This window comes from Nomascus leucogenys, chromosome 15, assembly GCF_006542625.1.
Source record: "Nomascus leucogenys isolate Asia chromosome 15, Asia_NLE_v1, whole genome shotgun sequence".
In the NCBI taxonomy this organism is placed as follows: Eukaryota; Metazoa; Chordata; class Mammalia; order Primates; family Hylobatidae; genus Nomascus; species Nomascus leucogenys.
This window is the reverse complement of record NC_044395.1, coordinates 23,602,398-23,628,560: the sequence shown is the minus strand read 5'-3', so window position 1 is coordinate 23,628,560 and position 26,163 is coordinate 23,602,398. Positions and strand designations below refer to the sequence as shown.

The following is a 26,163-nucleotide window of genomic DNA, read 5'->3' as shown; positions in this document are numbered from 1 at the left end:
TGTATGTCTAGACTTGTTCATCCTACATATCAGCTGCTTTGTAGCTTCTGAGCTACATTTCAGTATTCACTTTTAAGACTTAAATTTTTTAATGTTTATTCCATTTATTTATCTTTGTTATTTTCATTATTCATACTTCAAATATTTCCATTTCTTTAAATATTTAAATCCTAATCTCATTGTTTAGGATTTAAAATAGACCTGAGTCTCAGACAACTAGCTCTTACCCAATTTGAAGCACCATTGAGTTGATGTTTCAGATTACTCTGTTGTCTGGGAACCTACAGCACTCGGGTTTACTGAAGTTCTTTTTTTTTTTTTTTTTTGAGACAGAGTCTCACTCTGTCATCCAGGCTGGAGTGCAGTGGCGTGATCTTTGCTCACTGCAACTTCCGCCTCCTGGGTTCAAGTGATTCTTCTGCCTCAGCCTCCTGAGTAGCTGGGAATACAGGCGAGCGCCACCATGCCCAGCTAATTTTTGTATCTTTAGTAGAGACAGGGTTTCACCATATTGGCCAGGCTGGTCTCGAACTCCTGACCTCGTGATCTGCCCACCTCGGCCTCCCAAAGTGCTGGGATTTCAGGCGTGAGCCACTGTGCCCAGCCTGTAGTTCATATTCTAAGACATAGAAAACACAGCATAGCGAAGAGTTTGGGCTCTAGATCCAGATGTCCTGAATTCAAATCCCAGCTCTGCCATTTGCCAACTGCGTGGTAACAGTAAAGTTACTTAACCTTGCTGCTAAAGGAAGATAGTAACATCTACCTTGCAAGGTTATCATAAGGATTACATTTAATATTTGCCAAGGGCTTGGCACATGGTAGGGGCTCAATCAATGCCATTGCTATTAAACACTCAATTGCATGTGAGGAGTGATGTTTGTTAGAATTCAAAACAATATAAGAATTCATTGGCCTTAAGAAATGTACTGTTCAGTTGTGGGGTAAGAAATTATAAGTGATTAAAAATAAAAAGATGGCTTTGCTCCAAATGCCAAAAGAGTTGAGTGTGACCATCAGTAAACATGAGGGAGGTTCAGAGGAGGGAGAGCAAAGCATGAAGCAGGTAGGCAGAAAAAGACTTCTTGGGCCGGGTGCAGTGGCTCACATCTGTAATCCCAGCACTTTGGGAGGCCAAGGTGGGCAGATCACTTGAGGTCAGGAGTTTGACACCAGCCTGGCCAACGTGGTGAAACCCCATCTCTACTAAAAACACAAAAATTAGCTGGGCATGGTGGGGCGTGCCTGTAATCCCAGCTACTCAGGAGGCTGATGCACAAGAATCGCTTGAACCCGGGAGGCGGAGGCTGCAGTGAGGTGAGATTGCACCACTGCACTCCAGACTGGGTGACAGAGCAAGACTCATGAGAAAAAAAGAAGGAAGGAAGGAAAGGAAGGAAGGAAGGAAGGAAGGAAGGAAGGAGAGAGAGGGAGAGAGAGAGAAAGAGAGAGAGAGAAAGAAAGAAAGAAAGAGAGAGAGAGAGAGAGAGAGAAAGAAAGAAAGAAAGAAAGAAAAGAAAGAGAAAGCAGGGAGGGAGGCGAGAGAGAGAGGAAGGAAGGAAGGAAGGAGAGAGAGGGAGAAAGAGAGAAAGAAAGAAAGAAAGAAAGAAGAAAGAAAGAGAAAGAAAGAAAGAAAGAAAGAAAGAAAGAAAGAAAGAAAGAAAAGAAAAGAAAAGAAAAGAAAGAGAAAGCAGGGAGGGAGGTGAGAGAGAGAGGAAGGAAGGAAGGAGAGACAGGGAGAAAGAAAGAAAGAAAGAAAGAAAGAAAGAAAGAAAGAAAGAAAGAAAGAAAGAAAGGAAGAAAGAAGAAAGAAAGAAAGAAAGAAAGAAAGAAAGAAAGAAAGAAAGAAAGAAAGGAAATAGAAAGCAGGGAGGGAGGCGAGAGAGAGAGAGAGGAAGGAAGGAAGGAAGGAAGGAAAAGAAAAGGAAGGAAAAGAAAAGGAAGGAAGGAAGAGAAAGAAAGAAAGAAAGAAAGAAAGAAAGAAAGAAAGAAAGAAAGAAAGAAAGAAAGAAAGAAAGAAAGAAAGAAAAAGAAAGGCAGGCAGGAAGGCAGGAAGGCAAGAAGGGAAGGAAGGAAAGAGAAAAAGACTTCTTGGAGGAAAGTGTGCCACGAGCTAAGCTTTGAAGGAAGAAGATGACCCAGGTGAGCAGTGAGCAGGAGTAGAATCCAAGCAGAACACATGGAAGGGGCAAAGGCGCAGGGGAAAAGAAGCAATTCCCTGTGACACGCAGCGGGTCAACCAATTTTGTCTGCAGCATAGAGAAGTGAAAGAGAAGGTTGGGAGGCCTGCACAATCCTTCAAAATTCAGTTCTCATCTTGCCTGTTAAGGTCTCTCAGACACTCCCCTCTGCTCCCAAAGCCTCCAGCATATTTTTCTGCTTAAATATTCTTGCATTGCACTGTCACTTCTTGTTTTCTTAAATCTGTCCCTCAGCTGGCTAACATCTTGCTATTTCTGTTTGTTCCTTTCGGAGCCTCCAGCCCAGGAAGAATAACAGTGTGATAAAGTGGTTGAGTGCCTGAATATCAGAGTCAGACAGACCAAGGTTCTGACTCTTGTGTGTGAAATTGATCTCACTTCTCTGGGCCTCAGTTTCCTCCTATGTAAGTGGGAACGGTGATAGCTACCATGGAAGGTGTTGTGAAAGTGAAATTTGATAATGTCTACAAAGCAACTAGTATAGCATATGGCATGCTGTAAATGCTCAGCAAACGGCAGCTTTTATGGTTTTTACAGTATCTGGTACATAGCGGTACTTGATAAATGTCTCAGCAAAGGTGTGCCACACTAAGGTAGATAGGCACTGGATTATAGGGAGCTCTGGATAGCAGCTTTGAAAGTTAGATCCTCCTGTCATCACTACTATTAATTTTAATATAATATACATAAGTGAAACCATTAGAAAGCCTACTGGGTAACTTTTGTAGGTTTGAAAACTTTATTCCTAGGCATAAATTAAAAAAAAAAAAAAACAGTGGAAGCTGTAGTTACCCACATGCTGACTGAGCTATACCACTGTCCTCCATTCTTCCAGTCGAGATGGCTAGAGTTGAAACTCCAAACTGGTGCATTTCATTAAGATAATTTCAACTGCTCCCATTCTGTAGTACTAAACACCCAAACCTCAATCAGTTTAGGATAACAAAACTATAATTATACTTATCCATCATGAACTGCCAATTTAAAAAAAAAAAAACAGCTTCAAATGACAAGAAGAAAGAAATAAAAGTCTGAATATTTTGATAAGGATTTGCCACCAATTTGCTGACCTAACAAGGGATGTGACTTTCTGAAGCCTGCATTTCCTGAATTTAAAAAATCTTCTGAGTGGTGCAGATGGGAGAGGGTCAGCATTCAGTGTTCTCCGTGTGTTTCCCCTGCTGGGTGCAGCTGTTTCTCCTCCTGACTCAGTAGATTTTCCCAGACCTCAGAACATGTCCCACCCACTGGCACCCCTACCCCCAACATCCAAGGCCAAGCTGAACCCCCTCTGTAATCTGAAAAAGATAAATTCCCTTTTCTCTAGTTCAACTAGAGTTCTGCAATCTGAGTTAGCCAGGAATATAGGGAATAGAAAAAACACATAAAGCAGAAAAATGATTATGTACCCTCCAAAAGTTCTGATGCTAACGTTAATATTGAGTCAAAGATGGGCATGGGGGTACAACTGAGTTGACGTTCAGACCTGAGTCCCCTTCCCACCTGTTCAGTTCTCTCTAGCATAAATAATAGTGAATAATAACAATAACTATCACTTACCACTGGGCTCTGAAATAAGAACTTTACAAATAATTTCTTTTATCTATTTTAAAATATATTTCATTTATCAACACAAGCACGACAGCTTTCAGAGGGTGGTACCCATATCTATTTTTGAGATCAGAAAAATAAGAATCAGGTAGAAAGTAGTGAGGCTTAGATTTGGAACGAGGTTTGTGGGACTCCAGGTCTTCACTTCACCCACCCTATTGCCCTCTTACATTATGATTCCAGCCCAAGGATGGGTGAGCTTTGGAGTGGTCACTCTGCTTCAGGCCCTCCTGCTCAGCTCTCATGTCACCTTCTAGATTTCGTGTGTGATGGGTGGCCCCAATTATGACTTTTGCTCCATCTCGGGAACACATTTGTCTCCCCAATCAGCCTCACAGCCTGCCTGTAGACTGTTCAAGAGATGATGCCATACCCAGCCCAAACCAGTACCAGGACCTTCCTTTCCTATGATACTCAGACATCTTAAAAGACACTAGACCCAAGAAGTTTTCAATTTCCTTATAGAATTTATCTCCAGTTCTATCCTAGAACCTGTTTTCTGTCCCAGAAACAGCTGCATCCAGCGGGGGGAATATATGGAGAACACTGAATAGAGTCCCTCTTGGTCATTCTCCACCACTCCTGGACCCCCTGGCCTCGTGGGGCTCTATGTGGCACCTGGCCGTCTCTGTATGAGATGAAATCGCTTCCTGAACCAGAGTCAGAGTGTGCCATCCTGACCTTGCAGAAGCCTCTTTTCTGTTCTCTAGAGACCGCTGGGGCCTACTCATGTGACCCATTTCTCTCTGAGCTTTTCTTCTTACCTGAAGCTTACTCCCCCTGGCATGTCTTTGGATTTCTTTTCTGAATATCACCAAGTTATTTGAGAGGCTGGCATCCATGACTCACTCATGGGACTGGATGCAGAATGCCACTTCCTCCACTTTAGAAGGCAGAGACAATATCAGCCCCCTTTTGAGGGCTGCAAGAGATTCCTGAGCCCAGTGAAACATACAGTTTACCAGCTCAATTGACCTGCTGTCTCTGGTGACCCACCCCTTCAATGCTCTTGTAGCCCCCATGGTATCTGGAATTCTCTCATACTTGTACACACTATGGAGCCTTACATATATTCTCAATAAATATAACAGCTGATAAGGAAAGGGGAGAATAATTTCCCTAAGGCTTCACCTTCTTATGAAAGTATGAGAAAAGATGGGGAGAGGAAGAGCACCAATGTTCTCATTTCCTAGATACTAAGCCAGTTTTCAGGATTCCATGCTAGAAACAGATAGAACCCTGTATCTATCTATCTATATTTATGTAGAAATCTAATACTGTACTACTTCTCTTTGGCATTCTAATGGTTGTGCTAAAAAACAATGAAAATGCCAAAAGGAAGAAGAAGTTGAATACAAGTAAGAGCAAAAACTGGTACACAGGTCTTAAAATTAAGGAGTTGGTCATACATAAATCCAAGGAAGAAATCACAGACTCCGCAGCCATCAGCATATTGTCACATCTGAGAACATAACACGTGGATAGTATATTGAATCTGTGGTTGGAAAAAGGATAAGCTTTGGACCGAGGCATCCTAAGCTCTGCAGGCATGAGTGCCAAACAGTTGGCACCACTGCAATTACAGGAAATACCGTCTTCTCTGATTTCTTAAAATTTACCATAGAAATTATTTTTCACCTCTTCAACTCATAACCTGAACCTACCCTACAACATGTTTTGATTTTAGTAAGATTGTCTGTGTTTGCCTGGGCATAGCAAATGGGCATCGGGTGGCCCAGTGTGTGTTTTCTTGGTTATTGCTACATTTTTCTCTTTTTTTAAATTTTTTTTAAATTTTTTTTTTCTGAGACAGAGTCTCGCTCTGTTGCCCAGGCTGAAGTGCAGTGGCATGATCTCAGCCCACCACAACCTCCACCTCCTGGGTTCAAGTAATTCTCCTGTCTCAGGATCCCAAGTAGCTGGGACTATAGGCACATGCCATCACGCCTGGCTATGTCTTTTTGTTTGTTTGTTTGTTGTATTTTTAGTAGAGATAGGGTTTTGCCGTATTGGTCAGGCTGGTCTTGAACTCTTGACCTCAGGTGATCCATCCGCCTCAGCCTCCCAAAGTGCCGGGATTACAGGCATGAGCCACCACACCCAGCCTGCTTTATTTTTCTCATCTTCTCTTAGCTTTTTATTTCTTTCCATATCATCTTTATTTTTCTTATCTTCTCTTAGCTTTTTATTTCTTTCCATATCATCTTTATTTTTCTTAAATTTTTAGAAATCCCTGTTGTTCTCTTTGTGTTTGACTGCTAAGGCTCTTAAGAAACCTGCAATTTTTCTTTAATAAATATTCTTATTTATCCTTGCTACTTTTTCATGAATGCCAGCAGAAGAATCTATTTCTCATTTGAAATTTTGCAAGGTTATTGATAAAGGGAATCAGTGGTCGCCCAGGGAACATCTCCCCATACCTTTTGCTCCATCTCATAGCACAGTGCTTTGCATATTGCTTGTTAACATGGCCAGCTAACCCCCTCCACGAGCCTACAAAGAATTTAAAAAGAAAAAAAAAAAAAGAAACATTTTCTGAGCAGGCAGTGTCTAGTAAACTCAAAACACCAATGTTTGAATACAGAGGTACACACTATATTCTTGGCATTCATTTGAATGAATGCTTTACTAAGGCTTTCTAAATGGCCTATTGTCTGACTTTAATTAGCCCACTGTCCTGCCCTGTTTAGAGATCTGAACCACATTCCCAGTGCTTTCCGTGTTCCCCACCCAACCACCTGCTCCCTCACAATCACAGAAATTTTAAAAATAATAATAAAGGCAAACCTTTTGCAAGCAACTTATTTTTTCAGCTGCTCTATTGGTTCTGCAGGGTTTTTTTAATGTCATAAAATTTAAAATAATTCCTGGTGGTGAATTCTTTCATGCAGCTTGCAAAAATAATCAGTTTTTGCAGAGGAACAGCCGTGGCAAGTCCATCTGGCAGGGCTGTAGTTCTGCAGATTCCGTTCTGACCAAAGTGCATCTCAGTGACTCCTGTTGTTCTAACTTAGCTACATAAATACAAATAGCATTCCAAAGGCATGCCAAGATCCAGGGGTAAAAAATGTGTTTCATTTTGTAACTTAGGCAACAGAAATCACTTTCTCACAGAGACAGCCTGGACATTATTTTGTGCCAAGCAGGAGAGTTTTAACAGTAAAATTTTAAGAAATTATCTGAAAATGGGAATTCTGCAACCATCCGAGCTTTCCAAATGACATAAAATAGTTTATATCCCAGCAACTGAAGACACTTGACATCACAGTTTTCAAAAGTTTTGAGATTTGCAATAAATATATGACCTAAAGTCTATTTATTAATTTTTGTTAAATAGTTGCTTTAATTACAAAAGAAATTCAGTGTAAAATTTCAGACAGAACAAGAGTTAAAGTGAAAAGCAGAAGCTCAATAAAGTCTTCCCTGTCCCTAGTTTTCTTGTTCTACATCCCAAAGGCCACCCCAGTGAGTTTCATGTAAATTCTCCCAGAAAATTTGCTATGGCATTTTATTAAAGAGAAATTAAGTTGTTGCACCAACAAGTTAATGAAAATCAAAATTTGTTAGATAATTACATGCACTATTACAAAAAGTGCATAAATTAATGTTTTTGTGGCAAAATCCCTTCCTGAGAATTTAAACATGGCTTTTAGTCTTCATTTTACCCCTATATATTTGAAAGCCTTGAGCAAATCACTTAATCTTTTTATGTGAATAACATATCACCTGGGGTCAGGAGCTTGAGACCAGCCTGCCCAACATGGTGAAACCCCATCTATACTAAATACAAAAAAAAAATTAGCCGGGCATGGTGAAGGGCACCTGTAATCCCCGCTACTTGGGAGGCTGAGGCAAGACAATCACTTAAACCCAGGAGTTGGAGGTTGCAGTGAGCCAAGATTGTGTCATTGCATTCCAGCCTGGGCAACAAGAGTGAAATTCCATCTCAAAAAAAAAAGAACTTTATAACCTGGTTCCTGCATCTTCCTCCATCTTCTCTTCAGCTTTCTTGTCTTCATACTTCCTGCCCGCATTTCCAGGTATGTGACATGCAGTTCCTCACATTTTGAGCCTTTGCTTCTCCCTCCAGCAACAATAGCCCTTAAACTGATTTCCTTTTATCTAGCCTTCAGAACCAGACTCAGATATCACCTATGTTTTGATGTGCTAAATCACATTCCCCCAAGACAGTAAATCACCTCATCACCCCCACAACCTTCTTCCCTGCCCCCACCCCCATACCTGCACTAAATCACATTTAGAATTCAGGCTATGTCACTTAGCAGCTTTGTGACCTTGGACAAGTCCTTCAGAAGTATCTATTAGTTTTCCCATCAATAAGCTAGGGATTATAACAATCTATCTCATTGGTTAATGGTGATGAACTAATGAAATAATGCATGTAAATCATCTCACACTCTACAGAGTACATAAAGAACCCAGACATTAGTTGTCACTAAAAATGATCACACAGACACATTAACATATGTAAAGTGCCAGACACAGAGTCTGGCAGGAAGTGGCACCAGGAAATGCTAGTCTTCTCAACCACAACTCTTATTTCTATTATTACACCAATTACATATGTATTTATGCACCTGTTTTTGCGATGAAACTGGGTGCTGTCAAGAATAGAATCTATGTCTTACTCCTCTTTGTATTTCTGGAAACTACCACAATCCTGGTGCAGAGTAGGCACAGAATACATTTTAACAGAATGAATGAAATGAAACTTCTGCTCTAGACAAGCCAACTTGCTTATTATTCCCTGAAGAAGAGCTGTGCTTTCCCACCTTGTGTTTGGTTCACAAAATTCCTCCTTCCTGGGAGCTTCCTTTCTCCTCTCTGCATCCTCTCAGCCTTCAACACCCAATTCAAATCCTCCACACATTGATTTCCCCCTTTTCTGATGCATAGTAGATGCTTATAACTGTAGTTTATATTTATTATAGAGTATTTTTTCTATTTACAATTAAATATATAACTCAGATAAGTGGCCTATAAATCAAAACCTGTTTCAAACTTTGCAAAAGTAATAAGATTTATAAGAATATGTTTGAGATAGTTTAGCCAACACACAATATTTCACACCAACTGAAACGCCCCTGGTTCTACTATATACTTTTCCTGTTAACTAAGGGATGTAAATCTCTATATCCACTTTTTTTTCCTGGGGAGATGTTCCAACCTAACATCAGTGTCCATTTAAAGACTAACTGTGTTGACATCCGGCATTAACCTTCCTTTAATTCCAAAGTTGGAGGAAAACCATATGACCTATGGTGGATCTAAATGTAGACATTAAAATGTAGTGTCAGAATGTTCAATATGGTATCATCAGCTCCACCTGCCTCACAACCATAGAAATGACAATGAAAAATTAAATGTATAAAATACTATGAATGTCTCAAAGAGAGATATCACCTATTCACAAGTGGCTATGATTATTATCACTTAAGCATTAGTAGCAATACTTTAAGTTTGAAGACTTATTTTCTAAACTAAATTTTATCTCAATTTGAATTAAGAAATAAAATTATACAGCAGTGTGAAACATGTCATGCTAGTCAGACATCACTTCCTTAGTACATTTCAATATGTCCTTCAACTAGGTTGGCACCTAAAAATATTATTATAGGATAATAAAATGACTATAAGTGTACTCAAGGGAAACTCCTAATCTTATCACTTTACTACCTTGGTGACCTATTAGTTCAAATTAACTCATTTTCATGGAGGGGCTTTGGGGGCAGCTGTGAGGCTGCCGTGTTAGCTGCAGGAAGTTGCAGGCTGGCAAATTTCATTCAAATATAAACCTCTAAATTTGGCTAGCTGGCATTGCAGGATCCTGTTGTTTGCAGTATGCAAAATAAAAATTATATACCATCTCGCTTGGTCAAAAGTTATGGGCTCTTCAATATTAATTTCAATGTTATTTTTTGGAGGATTTGCAGGATAAGAGGCAACTGTGTGAATACAATATACTGAACCAGGAAAGAAATGTAAGATTTCCCTTCACATAGGAAATGACAATGAGTGCGCATGCTGAAGGACCCTGGTTTAGGCTTTTCTCTCCTGACCCGTGAAATCTGGAAAAGGGGTGGAGAAGCAAGTGGCAGCTCTGAAATCTTCCCAGTGGCATCCTTCCCAGCCCCATGCAGGCCCTTTAGGAGTCTTCTAGGGTCTGTGATACCAACTGAAGAGGTCCATTATCACTGACTTTTGTGTTTATCCATCAAAATATTTCCCAGGTCACCACAGAGGGGGCAGCATTAATTATAGCTATAAACTGACCAGTCTGATGAGAATGTTTTACATCGTGATTGTGGTGGTAGGTCACAAGTGTTCATCAAATTTTGCCAAAATTCATCAAATTGTACCCTTAAATTTTGTGAATTTTATTATATGTAAATTATATCTCAAAAAAGCTGACCCCTTCAAAAGTAGAATGTCACTCAAAGGATTAAGGGTGTGTGTGTGTGTGTGTGTGTGTGTGTGTGTGTGTAAGAAAGAAAGAGAGAGACAGAGACAGACAGACAGACAGACAGGAAAGCATCCCACCCAATCCTCTTTGTGAGCTTTTATATAATTATATGATCTCTCTGGATGTCCCTAAGTCTCCATTATACTAAATTTTTTCAAACTAGGATGCTTTTCTATTTTTAATTGTTGAGTTATTAAAATGCTTCCAAAGCAGACTGGTGTGGTGGTTAAGAAACAGGCTCTGATATCAGAAAGGCCCTTGTCTAATTCCACCTACTACCACCATCGCCACAACCAATCCTCTCCTAGAAGGGAAATCAGGTTATTCTCTGTATGCTTAGGTTCCCTCGTTGGCAAAATGAGAATAATATTACTTATCTTCTGGGGTGGTCGTGAGAATTAAATGAGATGATACATATAACACAGTTGACCATAGCAATGGCCAACAGTGTGTTTATGAAATTACTATAAGTAAGTGCTTATGAATTACTTCTGTTATAACTTAAATCTCTGCTGGAAAATGTTGGAAGTCATGGAAAAATAAAAGCTTTGTGCTGTGTTAAAACCAGGAAGGTATCTACATCTAGGTTCAATATTTACAGATTCAACTCTGGTATGGGGGGGTTGAGAAGAGCTCTCCCATAACAAAACTGGATCTTACATAATACAAATTTTAGTGAGTTGTTGAGCTAGCAGAAAGTAAGGGAAATCTCCAAAGCTGGGGGTAGGGGCAGGAGTTGGCATGGGAGATTGAAAAAAGGGTTTGAGCAGAAAGCAAAGCACCAAATGATGAGAAGGTGATCATTCCAAAAAGACAGGTTTCCTGAGGACAGGTGTCCAATTGGCTTTACATGTGAAGACTGGTTCTTGACCTGTTTCCAAGGTTGGGAGGCTGAACCTTGGACTCCAGGATTAATGTGGGGAACCTGGAAGGCAGCTGGCTCCCCATAGATAGAAACATAAATCTTCTAGAGGAAAGCAGCCTCAATTCGGGACCCCAGATCTTCACAGATTAGGCCAACAAGATGTGAGTTTCAATCAAAGATCACCCATGCATAAGAAAACAAACCACTATGAATGAGTCCACATGAACAATAGACAATAAATTTAAATTCCCAGAACTTTCATATATTAGAATTACTGAATACAAAATACCTAACACTTAATACATAATGAGCACTCAACAAGAGGCTATCAAAATTTACCAAATAGATTCTAAAAATAAAATGGAATTTATAGAAATGAAAAAAATATAAAATCATGAATATAAAAATTCAATGTGTGAGTTAAATAACTAACTATAGTTGAATAAAGAATTAGTGAACTGAAAACACATCTGAAGAAATCTATGCCAATCTCTACCAAAATATAGAAGAAAGAATCACAGACACAGAGAAAATAAAGAGAGGTTAAGGGATTTTGAGGACAATAGTAAAAGTTCTAACATGTATCTAAACAGAGTCCCAGGAGGAGAGAACAGTCATAATAAAGACAAGACAATATTTGAAGAGATGATGGCTGACATTTTTTCAGAATTTATGAACGACATGAATCTCTAGATTCATGAAGCCCATTCTATATCAAGCAAGATAAATAAAAAGAAATCTGCCTCTAGATAAAATGAGGTGAACTCGAAGAACCTCAAAGACCAAGGGAGTATATTGGAAACAGTCAGAAATAAAGAAAAGACTGTCACAAAGAATAACTGAAAGACCAATAGCAGATACTGGCTGGGCACAGTGGCTCATGCCTGTAATCCCAGCACTTTGAGAGGCCAAGGCAGGCGGATCACAAGGTCAAGAGATTGAGACCATCCTGGCCAACATGGTGAAACCCCGTCTCTACTAAAAAAAAAAAAAAAAAAAAAAAAAAATACAAAATACAAAAATTAGCTGGACATGGTGGCACATGCCTGTGGTCCCAACTACTCGGGAGGCTGAGGGAGGAGAATCGCTTGAACCCGGGAGGTGGAGGTTGCCGTGAGCCGAGATTGCGCTACTGCACTCCAGCCTGGGTGACAGTGCGAGATTGCATCACAAAAAAAAAAAAGAAAAAAAAGATAATGGTATAAAAGACCGATAGCAGACACCTCAACAGCAATTGTGGAAGCCAAAAGACAGTGGAATGGTATCTTCAAAGTGCTAAGAAAAAAAAAACTATAAAGTTAAAACGGTGAATCCAGCAGTATTATCTTTCAAATACAAGGTCAAAAGAAATAATATTTTCAGATAAATAGAAATTGAAAGAGTTTACTGTCAACACCACTGACACTTAAGGAATTTTCCAAAAAATTACTTCAGAAGAAGGAAATGAACCTAGAAAGAAAGTCTGGGAAAGGAGTAAGCAAAGCAAATGGTAGACATTTGAACCTTAATTCAAATTAGTAAATCTAATACAGAATTACTGAGTTAAATGATGATATTGATGTCTAATTTGTGACAGCTTAATAACAAGAAACAAGCTAAAAGAAAAGAGAATAGCACACCCATAAATTAGAAGAGGGACAGTTCTTATCTGTTAATTGCAGGTTTAAGATATTGTTTGTAGGTTTTGTTAAATATACATGGTAAAATTGTAAGGGTAATCACAAAGAATGAAAATAGAGAGTACAATTTCCACAGCAGGTAGAGAACAAAATCATACAGGAGACAAGAGTACAAAAAGCTTCATCAAGTAATAAATAAAATCCACTAGACCTTTAATTGTGAAATCTTTGTAGAGACTTCTGGCATAAAAATTGGGCTGGGGAGGAGTTGGTACTGTCAGTTCCACAGTAATAATTAAGCCTGTGCAGAAGATGGAGGAGGCATCGTAGAAGATGCTGGAGATTGTTGGCAGTGGAGGAGAAAGACAGAAAAACTTTTAGAGCAGAGATGTCAAAAGGTGAAGAAGCTGTGTCAGCCACAATGACATAGACTGGGCTCTCTCCCTGCCTGGGGCAGAGGCAGCAGGCAGAGCCATTCCAGCTGATAAATAAATCGCTAACATGCTAAGGGCAAATAGGGTGCTGATGCTGATGCTCATCAGATTGGGCAGGTGTGTTGTGTTTCACAGGGGCCTTGATCCTGGCCCCAGCCTTGGCCAGAGCAGTTTAAGGGAAGCAGGCAGGAAGAGAAGGTGGGAGAAGAACAATGGGACATCTCCCTGGGCAGCACCCAGGACAGCTATCACCCCCTGCCACATCCTACTTAACATGGAAGGAGGCTGAGGCTGAAGCCAGAAGGCATATGTGTTGGCACAGGTCTTCAAAGGAAGACCCAGCCACACCACAGAGCTGAAAACGGGAGGGTAACACTGAATAACATGGGTGCCTGCAACATGGGAATATGTGCCCAAATACAAGTGCATCTATGGTTTAATCACTGCCCCTTTACTTATCACAGAAATATTAGGGGACCTACTTCTGACCACTACATGCCCAAGAGTTACCTTCTGCCACTTAAAAGTGTTAAAATATTAAACAGGAAAACCCATAAATCAAAAGGTTTGGAGAAATATACCACAGATTTGAAGGAACCAACAAATGCATAATAGTAATAATAGCTAAGGCACGCATGCTGTTTACCCTGTCGCAGACACTATTCTAAGAGCTCAATGTAATAATCTCATTTAATCTTCATGTGCCCAAGATCCCACAGCTAATAAGAGGTAGAGCTGGGATTCAAATGTAGTCACTCTGGTTCCAGAGGCTTTACTCTTAATTACCATGCTGCTTCTGAGTTGTTGGAAGATATTTTGCCTGGAGAAGTTCGAATTCGAGGTTAATACTATAGATTGCAATTGCACGTTTGCATTCCCCTAAAATTCAAATGTTGAGGTGCTAATCCCCAGTGTGATGGCATTTGGAGGAGGGGCCTTTGGGAGGTAATTAGATCTTGCAGGTGAATCTCTCTAATGGGATTAGTGTCCTTATAAGAAGAGACACCAGAGAGATGATCTCTCTCTGGTGTCTCTCTCTGTCTCTCTCTCTATATCTCTCTCAGCCATGTGAACACACAGTGAGAAGCCAGCCTTCTGCAAACCAGAAAGAGGGCCCGCACTAAAAACCACACCTAGATCTCAGACTTCCAGTCTCCTGAACTGTGAGAAATAAATTTTTGTTATTTAAGCCACGCAGTCTATGGTATTTTTCATAGGCTTGTCTTCAGATATTCGAAAGGCTCTGTATGCAAGAAGTGTTAAACTTATTCTATAAAGACCAAAGGGATTAGAACTAGGAAAGTTATTCTTTCCAGCCAACTTTGTAATTGGTAAAAGTTCCTAAAGAAGAAATGGGTTTCCTCGGAGGGTGCTAAGTTCTCTGTGCCTGGATATTAGATGCACCTGGTGTTAGTAATATGGAGAGAATGTAATCATTGAATGAGACTCTATAAAATTTCTTCCAACTCTTGAGAGTCTATAGAATCATTAGAGTCACTGCAAAAGAGCTCAGATTCAATGAACTGGATGTTGAGGATTCTTAACTTCCACAGAAACTACACCCTCTCCACTTACTTTGCTCCAGGACATCTTGGAGCCATGATTTGCGTATTTTAAGACTCTACACGCCTAGATGCTCTTCCTTCAGAGGTCAGCTTAGGCACTGCGTACTGCAAGATGTGTCTCCCACCCCATTCCTAATGAGAGGTGACAGCGTGCTGGCAGTCCTCACAGCCCTCGCCCGCTCTCCACGCCTCCTCTGCCTGGGCTCCCACTTTGGCAGCACTTGAGGAGCCCCTCAGCCCACTGCTGCACAGTGGGAGCCCCTTTCTGGGCTGGCCAAGGCCGGAGCCCACTCCCTCAGCTTGCAGGGAGGTATGGAGGGAGAGGCGCGAGCGGGAACCGGGGCTGCACGCGGGGCTTGCGGGCCAGCTGGAGTTCTGGGTGGGCGTGGGCTTGGCGGGTCCCACACTTGGAGCAGCCAGCCGGCCCTGCCGGCCCTGGGCAATGAGGGACTTAGCACCCTGGCCAGCGGCTGCGGAGGGTGTACTGGGTCCCCCAGCAGTGCCAGCCCACCGGCGCTGCACTCGATTTCTCACCGGACCTTAGCTGCCTTCCTGCGGGGCAGGCCTCGGGACTGCAGCCCGCCATGCCTGAGCCTTCCCCCGCCTCCGTGGGCTCCTGTGTGGCCCGAGCCTCCCCGACAAGCGCCACCCCCTGCTCCACGGCACCCAGTCTCATCGACCATCCAAGGGCTGAGGAGTGCGAGCACACGGCACGGGACTGGCAGGCAGCTCCACCTGCAGCTCCAGTGCAGGATCCACTGGGTGAAGCCAGCTGGGCTCCTAAGTCTGGTGGAGATGTGGAGAACCTTTATGTCTAGCTCAGGGATTGTAAATACACCAATCAGCACCCTGTGTCTAGCTCAGGGTCTGTGAATGCACCAATCGACACTCTGTATCCAGCTACACTGGTGGGGCCTTGGAAAACCTTTGTGTCTAGCTCAAGGATTATAAATACACCAATCGGCACTCTGTATCTAGCTCAAGGTTTACAAACACACCAATCAGCACCCTGTGTCTAGCTCGGGGTTTGTGAGTGCACCAATCGACACTCTGTGTCTGGCTGCTCTGGTGGGACCTTGGAGAACCTTTGTGTCTATACTCTGTATCTAACCGGGACGTGGAGAACTTTTATGTCTAGCTCAGGGATGGTAAACGCACCAATCAGCGCCCTGTCAGAACAGACCACTCGGCTCTACCAATCAGCAGGACGTGGGTGGGGCCAGATAAGAGAATAAAAGCAGGCTGCCTCAGCCAGCAGCGGCAACCTGCTGGGGTCCCCTTCCACACTGTGGAAGCTTTGTTCTTTTGCTCTTTGCAATAAATCTTGCTACTGCTCACTCTTTGGGTCCACACTGCTTTTATGAGCTGTAACACTCACCACGAAGGTCTGCAGCTTCACTCCTGAAGCCAGCGAGACCACAAACCCACCGGAGGAATGAACAACTCCAGACGCGCTGCCTTAAGAACTGTAACACTCACCGCGAAGGTCTGCAGCTTCACTCCTGAAGCCAGCGAGACCACGAACCCACCGGAGGAACGAACAACTCCAGACGTGCCGCCTTAAGAGCTGTAACACTCACCGCGAAGGTCTGCAGCTTCACTCCTGAGCCAGCGAGACCACGAACCCACCAGAAGGAAGAAACTCCAAACACATCCAAACATCAGAAGGAACAAACTCTGGACACGCCACCTTTAGAACTGTAACACTCACCGTGAGGGTCCGCGGCTTCATTTTTGAAGTCAGTGAAACCAAGAACCCACCAATTCCGGACACACTAACACCAGTTTAGGTGCCCGCATCACCCCATCTTTCCGACCCTGCCACTTCTCATACTACACCGAATATTCTGTTTTGTCATCAGTCACCCCTGTACTGGTGTCTTAGGGCTGCAGTAACAAGTTGCCACAAATGGGATGACTTACAGCAACAGAAATGTATCATTTCATAGCTCTAGAGTCTAGAAGTCCAAAATCAAGGTGTCAGCAGAGCCATGCTCCCTCTGGAGCCTCTGGGGAGACTCCTTCCTTACCTCTTCCTAGCTGGCAATTGTCGCTGGCGATCCTCGATGTTCCTTGGCTTGAGGTTGTATCACTCAAACTGCTGCCTTTGTCTTCACATGACCTTGTCTTGTTTGCATCTGCATCTTTGTGCGTCCCTCTCCTCTTCCTATAAGGACATCAGTTACGTGAGATTTAGGACCCACCCTAATTTAGTATGACCTCATCTTAATTTAAGTAGTTACATCTTTAACAGCCCTATTAGCAAATACCATTACATTCACAGGTATCAGGGATTAAGATATCAATATATCTTTGGGTGGCTCATGCCTGAAATTCCAGCACTTTGGGAGGCCAAAACAGGTAGATCACCTGAGGTCAGGAGTTCGAGACCAGCCTGGCCAACATAGTGAAACCCATCTCTACTAAAAATGCAAAAAGTAGCCAGGTGTGGTGGTGCGTGCCTGTAATCCCAGCTACTCAGGAGACTGAGGCAGGAGAATCACTTGAATCCGGGAGGTGGAAGTTGCAGTGAGCCGAGATCGTGCCATTGCACTATAGCCTGGGTGACAGAGTGAGACTCCATCTCAAAAAAAAAAAAAAAAAAAATATATATATATATATATATATATCTTTTGGAGGGGGCACATAATGCAACCCACCACATTCCCCAACCTCTCCCTGCTCTCTAGCCTGTGGGTTCTTTGAAGATTGTGTCTTCATTCCACATATTTTTATGTCTATTATGAACTACACCCTGTTCTAGGCACTGAGGGCACATCACAGTCAAGGTCCCCACAGTTGGTGGAGCTTCTTCCTCCACATGGATTCAGACAGTAAACATTGAAGTGGCCCTTCAGTACTGAAGCCAAACACTAGGTGCATGTATGCACATACACACATACAGTAGGCGCCCCTTAGCCACGGTTTCCCTTTCTGAGGTTTCAGCTACTCATGGTTAACTGCAGTCTGAACATACTAAATGCGAAATTCCAGAAATAAACAATTCCTAAATCTCAAATGGTATGCCTTTCTCAGTGGTGTGATGAAATTTCATTCAGTCCCACTCTGTGCTGCCCAGGACTTGAATCTTACCTTTGTCCAGCCGATCCACACTGTCTACACCACCTGCCCCTTAGTGTCTCAGTAGCCGACTCGGTGATTGGATCACCTGTCTCTGTATGGCAGTGCTTGTGTTCAAGTCACCCTTACTGTATTTCATAATGGCCCTGAAGCACAAGAGTAGTGACGCTGGCAATTTAGATACGCCAAAGAGAAGCCGGAATGTGCTTCCTTTAAATGAAAAAGTAAATGTTCTCAACTTAATAAGGAAAGAAAAAAAAATGTATGCTGAGCTCAGACATTGGTATGGTAAGAACAAATCTTTTGTCTGTGAAATTGTGAAGAAGGAGAAAGAAATTCATGCGAGTTTTGCTGTTGCACCTCGAACTGCAAAACTGTGGCCACAGTGCATGATAAATTCTTAGCTAAAATGGAAAAGGCATTGAGTTTGTGGGTGGATGACATGATGGCAATCAGGTGTGGTACTATCCTCAGTTTTAGGAACCCACTGGGGAGTCTTGGAACATATCCCTCGTGGGTAAGGGGAGGCTACTGGATATGCATATATATAGTCACTTAATATATATTGGATGAGGGAATGTTAACTGGAACAGTAGAAAATGAAGGATAAATTACCACATTTCATCCAGCCAGCGCTTTCTGGCATGTTTATCAAAATGTAAAAGTGTGGTTTCTCTTCGTCCCTTGTAAAACTTTGTTCTATGGTACTTGAATTCTTATTCTCAGTTGACCTGAGGGTCAACCCAACTCCCCAGATAATATTTCTGAATATCATAAAACCAGGCTTATAAGGTATATTCCTAATTTTTATCAAATTCAAACTAACGACTAAAGAAAACACTTGAATTCTGTTTACCTTCCAGGGCAGCGTCAGTTCCTCTCAGTCTCCATTTGTGCAGATGCCAGGTGAGTACTTTAATTCAATAAGCAATTATTCCTTTTTGAATTTAAATCAAGCATCTGGGCTTCCATTCTTTCATAACGACCTTATAACACTTCCAAAACTCTGCTCCTTTAAAATAGTTTTGTCTAAAACACAAAATCAGCAAAGGACAGAACTCATGCAGTCATTTCTGAATTTAAAATTCATTTTGTCCTGAAAGCAGCCCTTTTATCCCAAGCTTTTGGGGCAAAGGCAATATAAATTATGCCCTTGATACAGTTTTAAATTGTTTAAAGTTCTGACACCATGATCTGATAGATGAGGCATCTGCTTTCAAACAGAAAGAGGAAAGCAGCCTGCAAGCAGAGGGAGTCAGGCACCTGGTTCAGCATTTTGAATTCATTTCAATGCCTATGTCTCATTAAATACTCCTGTGGGGATGTAAAAGGGGAATTCCTAATAATACTGTTGGACATTCTCGTATAAACACACACACAGGCAAACACAATCTCATTTAGTTCAACTCAGAAGCGGCACAGTCCCTAATAGTTTTATCACCTTCAGAGCTGGATAAGGGAAAGGAATAAGAGCAATCGAGGATCCCGAATATTTAAATGTCTGTATGTTGTTTCCAAATCATATATACTGCCATTGAAATTTGGTTGCATCTCCTGCCTTCTACGGAAAGAAAAATTTCTATAGCTTCTCTTTACCTAGAAATTATCCTTTCTCTTTGTACAGAGAAAATCCATGCTAAGACAGCAGAGGCTTTTTTCTTTGTGGTGGTTTTGATTTGGAAATTGGGAGTATAGATGAGAGCCTGGAAACCTTGTTTTCATATTCTCAACCTTCACCACTCTCATAAATATAATTTCATTGTGTGAAACAGAACCTGATCTATTTATATTAAGGTTCAGCTGCAGAGTTTTTTCTCAAGGAAGTATGCTTATAATGAAAACCCTAACTGCAGCTTTCTAATGCAAGAGCAGGTTAGAAGTTATAGAACATAAGATGAAAGTAAAGTGAGTAGAATCGTGCTATGGGTTTTGATGGGGAATTTTGATTTCTTCTTCTGGATGAATAAATTCACATGTCATTCTTGAACACAGTGTTATACTACTAGGTTTAAAGAAAATGTATAAGGCATGAGCTCTGCCCCCTTTGGGCTCGCAGGTTGACTGGAAAGATCATTGTGACTCAAGTGAAAGAGGAATGAGCATAATATAAAGTGCCACGTCCTATGGAACGGGCTGGAATTCTGTGTCTATAGAATCAGAAGCTCGGAAGTGGTCTGCTGCTGTGGTTGGGGTGAGGTAAGGAAGACAGGCACTTATATCTTCTCTCCAGTTCAGCCTTTTTGTGACCTATGACTTAAGGGTGTTAGTGTTAGCATTAGATCACACCCCAGGCCAGCTGGAACAATTAAACCATTAGTTTTATAGACCTCAAGTCTATGCCCTCAAACATGTTCTGAATCATCGGTGTTTTCTGCTACAACTGAGCTACGGGGGTCAGAAAGTGTTGAGCAAACACACCTTTTTCTTTGGAAACCATTTCACTGCTGGGCTTACCTTAAATGAAGCTCTTATCAGTTTCTGTCCCTCTTTCTCTCCACCAAGGGAAACTGTTTCCTTTTTTTTTGTTTGTTTGAGACGGACTCTCGCTGGGGGCGAGATCTCGGCTCACTGCAACCTCCACCTCCCAGGTTCAAGTGATTCTCCTGCCTCAGGCTCCTGAGTAGCTGGGACTACAGCAGCTGGGATTACAGGCACGGTGGCCCAGCTGATTTTTGTAGTGTTTTTACTAAAGATGGGGTTTCACCACGTTGGCTCGAGACCTCGTGATCCGCCAGCCTGGACCTCCCAAAGTGCTGGGATTACAGGTGTGAGCCACCGAGCCTGCCCCACCAAGGGAAACTTTCTGTAGCCAGCACTGTCTTCCTAGACTTGCTGGGCCCTGGTGAGTTGAGTGAAGGATTCCATGAGGCCACAAGAGGGCAGCAAATAACATAAAACTCATCAAAGCCCTAAAACTACAGGACTCTAAAATTGGCTTCTGTGTAGCCGTCTAATCCTAAAGCAAGTCATTTATTGATGTCTGCCAGGCGTGCGACCCAGTGTAAGGTCAATGTGTGAAGAATTAGAAGACAGAGTACAGCCTGCCTCTGATTTGAGGTGGGGTTATATGTGTTACCTTATCCAGAGATAGCGATCTCAGATAACAGGCAGGAGCAGCCTCTCGTTAACAGTTCTATGTATATGGAGAGGAAGCTCCGATGTTGTGAAAAAGATGCTTCCTTGGTTAAAATATGAATGCCAAGAGATTATTTCATTTATCTCTTCATAGCACAGCGCCGGTCACCTGGAAGGTACTCAGTAAATGTGAATGAATGAACAGATACGGTACTGTCTAAAATGAACTCACCCCTAAAGGCGACAATGTTTTCGAACATTAGTTATTTGGGCTAATGCAGGAATAGTTCACGCTTTTCAAGACATTTCTCTATTTCCATGTTAGCGTTGGAGTCAGGCACGCGTTAGTAACATCGTTTCCCAGGCAGAGACTCAGCTGCAACCGAGGCCTTGACCGCCCTGGGAGGAACTTTCTGCCCATGTGTTTTTCATTTGGCAGCAGGTTCGCCGGTCACGTCAGGTTACTACGGTGTCAGAAGATCTTTCTTATCTGACTCAGACTTCCACAACAGTAAACAGTTTTCAAATGACGTCTACACCTCCAGCGTGGGGAAGCCGTTTCCCTGTGAGTCCTCCGCAGGCCAGAGCCATGCGGCCCTCCTGGAGCCCTACTTCCCCCAGGAGCCCTACGGAGACTACCGGCCTCCGGCGCTGACGCCCAACGCGGGCTCTCTGTTCAGCGCCTCACCCCTGCCGCCGCTCCTGCCGCCGCCCTTCCCCGGAGACCCAGCTCACTTCCTGTTTGTGAGTATGCAGAGACCTCGTGTGAGGGAGTAAACGAGAGGCGAGGCTCGCCCTCTGGCCCAGCCGCTGTACTTGGCATCCGGGTTGAAGCCAGGTCTGGCTCACCCTGGAGACTCCTGAGGCTGCTTTGCAGCTGCCTGGAGATGCCAGTACAACCTCCGAGGGAGCTTTGTTCAAGGATCCCTGTTAGCCATGACAGCCAGGAGCGTCTACGCAGGGCTTGGAACCGGGAGGAATGTACAGCAGGATTTATATCCATTTTGTTAATGCTCTACTGATATTGCCTGATGTTCCCCCACCCTCTTAGTGCCAGTCGTCATCATTCCTGCAGCCCCTAAGGAAGGAACACTGAAGCTGCATCTCAGACATGCTAGGCAGTAATGAGATGGATTATAATCTCCCAAGGAGGGTCCTCTTTCTTTCCAAGTCCTCTGCCTCCCCTTCCCCATATTTTTAGCCTAAAAATCCTTGTTCTCTCTCAATCCTTCCAAACAGGTGAGTTCATAAAGATCTGAAGATTGCTAATGCTCATAGAGAATCATAAAGGTTTCTACCGCAAAGGAATGAATCTCTAAAGACAGGAGTTTAGACAAAAGGGAGAGGATGAGAATTCCCATTATTAAGTATACTCTATGCCGGGAAATGTGATGTGTTCCTTCAATACTTGCAACAACTCAGGATATATGTATGGAAGTCCCATTTTGCAGATGAGCAATGTTGGGCTCAGAGTCAGGAGGAGCCATGAATGAATCCAAATCTTTCTAGCTCCAAACTTAACGGGATTCCTGCCTCTTTCCTCCTGCCTTACTGAGGACAGAGTGGGCTTCTTAGTCCCCTCAAAAGCTCACCATGGAGTTGAAGGCCTACTCCGAGGAGCGGGCCAAGCGCTGACCTTCCCCACTGTGTAAAGGGCGTTCTAGGACCCAGACTAATGGGAGACTCAAAAAGAATCCAAGACAGAGTGCATTGTACACAGTAAAATGTTGCATAGATGTGCATTTTATTAGTCTCACATTTCATTCATTTAATGTTGTCTTCTGGGAAAAGAAATCTCAATAGCTATAGCAAATCTAATTGTAGAGTAGGAAGGGAGGAAAACTTTCACTGCTGGTGTCAAAAGCCAGAGAGAAGAGCAGCCTGAGAGCCAGGCTTCAGGCAGCAAAGAGAGGGGACGAAGGCTGCCCTGAAGCCACAGTCTGGCAGCATGCAATGTATCATCAGAGTGTCACCTAGTGAATAACCTCCGTGGCCTTTCCATTCTCCTCAGAGGGACTCATGGGAGCAGACGTTGCCCGACGGTCTCAGCCAGCCCGACCCTGTGTCTGCCGATGCCCTGCAGACCTTGCCACCCAGCACGAGTTGCCTCTCCCAGCTTGAGTCCGGGAGCATCGCCCAGCACAGGGGCTCCAGCTGGGGGACCTCCCTGGCTGGGACTCAGTCCTACTCGCTGCATGCTCTGGAAGATCTGCACCACACTCCAGGGTACCCTACCCCGCCTCCTTACCCCTTCACCCCTTTCATGACGGTGTCAAACGACCTACCGCCTAAGGTGGGGCCACTCTCCCCAGATGAGGAAGCAGACACCGGTTCCCTCCATGACCCTTCTCCTTGGGTGAAAGAAGACGGGAGTATTGCCTGGGGGTCATATGAATGCCGCAGAGCTTATTGAGGGGAGGGCCAAAGGACTTCTGGGTTTTTCTTTAACTTGAGGTATATTCCAAAGATTGTTTTAGGTGTGTCAGCTCATCCAGGACTGGATTTTCAGAATAAGCTTCAATGCCGCCCTTTGTTAGTGGACGAGGGCATTTATTTGTAATCCTCTCCACCGTAGCCCCACTGAAATAAAACAGAATGTTAATTAAATGTATCAGAGACCGTATTCTAGTAAGATAACCTTACAATGTGTTCTTTTTGGAACTGTTGTAACCCGTTACGTTCTGAATCTTCTGTTATCCTTGAAGTATCATTTTTGGCACTGATTTGTTTTTCTTAAATTACATTAAAAAGTTTATGCAGATCATAAAAAATACTGATTTTTCTGTCAAATGTTTCTTAGTTATAAACTATGTGTATTCTGCAGTAAAAGACACTGGATAGGATATAATATAGCTATGACCACATAAAACTCATAGCATGTGACTTGAAAGACTGAAGTGTTTTATATACATATATTTATGGCGTATTATAGTGACTTGTAAAAGCCCAGTTAAAAAAAAGGCACAATCTATAAATACGTTATTGTCCATAAAATAGGATGAGATCAGGAGACTATGGCTTTGTACATAACAAACTTATTTTTTGACTCTATCCTAAAGCCCAGGATGTCCCCAAATTAGTTCAATCCAAAAAAGGCCAAAAATTTTTTTTGATCAGTGATGGCCTTAATTAAACTAGACATTGTCTCTCTGCTGGAATAAACCTACAGTTATCAGCATGAATGAATAAAATAGGCATTCTGTAATCAAATGGAAATTTATTCTTTTTTTTTTTTTTTTTTTTTTTTTTTTTTTTTTTTTTTTTTGAGACAGGGTCTCACTCTGTCACCCAGGCTGGAGTGTAGTGGTGCAATCATGGCTCACTGCAGCCTCAATCTCCTGGGCTCAAGCAATCCTCCTACTTCTGCCTCCCAAGTAGCTAGGACCCAGGTGTATGCCACCATGCCCAGTTAGTATTTTTATTTTTTACTTTGTTTTTTAAAGTTTTTGTAGAGACAATGTCTTACTATGTTGCCCAGGCTGGTCTCGAATTCTTGACCTCAATCTATCCACCCACCATGGCCTCCTAAAGTGTTAGGATTATGGGCGTGAGCCACCACACCCAACCAAATTCATACCCTTTAAAGAAAATACAGAAAATAGGACTAAGCTGTTGGCAAGAAACAGACCACAAAACACCAAGAAGCAAGAGGACTTTGGAGAAGGACATATCGCCATGTGTGAGCCAATGGCTTGACAAACAGCACCTCCTATTTGGTGGCTTACTGGTCGGAAATGTACAGCTCTTACTATGTGTCAATGAAGATACTGACATCTGAAGCATGAATCTGTCCACATTTGATTGGTGTAGGTTCCTTGGCTAATTGGGCTCCCAGCATAATTCCAGCATGCCTATCTGAGGCCAAGCTCATCATACATGCCTGGTATACACTGAGACTTTGCAGATGCATGAGTGGAGGCCCCCGGGTTGTACCTGCACCCTTCTTCCTAGCTTCCTACCACCTGTCTTTCTGCACTTCATTCTCACATCTTTTCCACCCTCTGGTCCCTCCTGATCCAATGCCATTTCTCTCCATCTTCTGGAGGCCAAGGCCTTCATTTTCCCTCTAGTTGCCCAAAGACCCTCAACACAATCTCCATCACATCCTCTGTGACTGACCCATACTCTACCTCAGCAAGGTAGAAGCCCAGAAATTCCAATAAAGGGATTAATTCACACTTACAAGCAAATAATTGATATTCCTTTTTTTTCCAGGCCTTCAGGGTATTTTCTGGTTAAGCAAACACACTTCTAGTTTATGGAGTGCCACCAGAAATGCTTGGGTAGTGAGCTTTCCTTCACCTCATCCTTTCGGCTCCCTCCAGGCACAGCATTCTTCAGGGAGTAGATCAAGGTGAACGCATGGGGCTCTCTGCTCCTGGACAGCACTGCCAGGCCCCCTGCCCCACTTCCTCCCGCTCCACCAGCAACTTTGGGCAGCCTGAACTTTGCTTTGCTTAGTGCTTGCTCTTCAGTGAAAAATGGCAACGTTCACAGTGCAAGAAAGGAGCTGTTCTTTCCTAAATCCAGGAACTTGCAACCTCAGTCCTGGTTTCCAATATGGCTGGTAGAACCATCTGTCATTCAGCAGTTACTCATACCTGAAGAGCAGGCCTGTGCATCAGAAAGAAGAGATCTGGCCCTCTCTGCAGATATAGAGGTCTTCACAAGGGTCTCAGGGTCATTTTCCTAGATTGGTGTTGTAAAGTTTAAAATGATTTGTCCTCTACTGCTTACCATTTTACTGGGTGTCAATAACACAGTAGTGGCTGTGTAAATCGTAAATATGTGTCCACATAACTTTAACTTTCACGTGATTATGACTCTGAATTTTTGTTTGTTTTTTGTTTTTTAATTATTATTATACTTTAAGTTCTAAGGTACAAGTGCACAACATGCAGGTTTGTTACATATGTATACATGCACCATGTTGGTGTGCTGCACCCATTAACTCATCGTTTACATTAGGTATATCTCCTAATGCTATCCGTCCCCACTTCCCCAACGCCATGACAGGCCCCGGTGTGTGATGTTCCCCATTCTGTGTCCAAGTGTTCTCATTGTTCAATTCCCACCTGAGTGAGAACATGAGGTGTTTGGTTTTTTGTCCTTGGTGATAGTTTGCTGAGAATGATGGTTTCCAGCTTCATCCATGTCCCTACAAAGGACATGAACCCATCCTTTTTTATGGCTGCATAGTATTCCATGGTGTATATGTGCCACATTTT

At 42.7% G+C, this 26,163-nt stretch overlaps 1 protein-coding gene across 1 annotated transcript in view; it reads left to right on the top strand.

The window, feature by feature from the left end:
- Positions 1–23,542, top strand: part of C15H11orf53 (chromosome 15 C11orf53 homolog) — a 41,210-nt gene extending 17,668 nt beyond the window's left edge. The window contains exons 3-5 of the mRNA XM_003253113.2: positions 18,724–18,766; positions 21,378–21,679; positions 22,947–23,542. Of these exons, the coding sequence (XP_003253161.2) occupies positions 18,724–18,766; positions 21,378–21,679; positions 22,947–23,348 (747 nt within the window). The 3' untranslated portion in view covers positions 23,349–23,542. The remainder of the gene's footprint in view (positions 1–18,723; positions 18,767–21,377; positions 21,680–22,946) is intronic.
- The last annotated feature ends 2,621 nt before the right edge of the window (positions 23,543–26,163 follow it).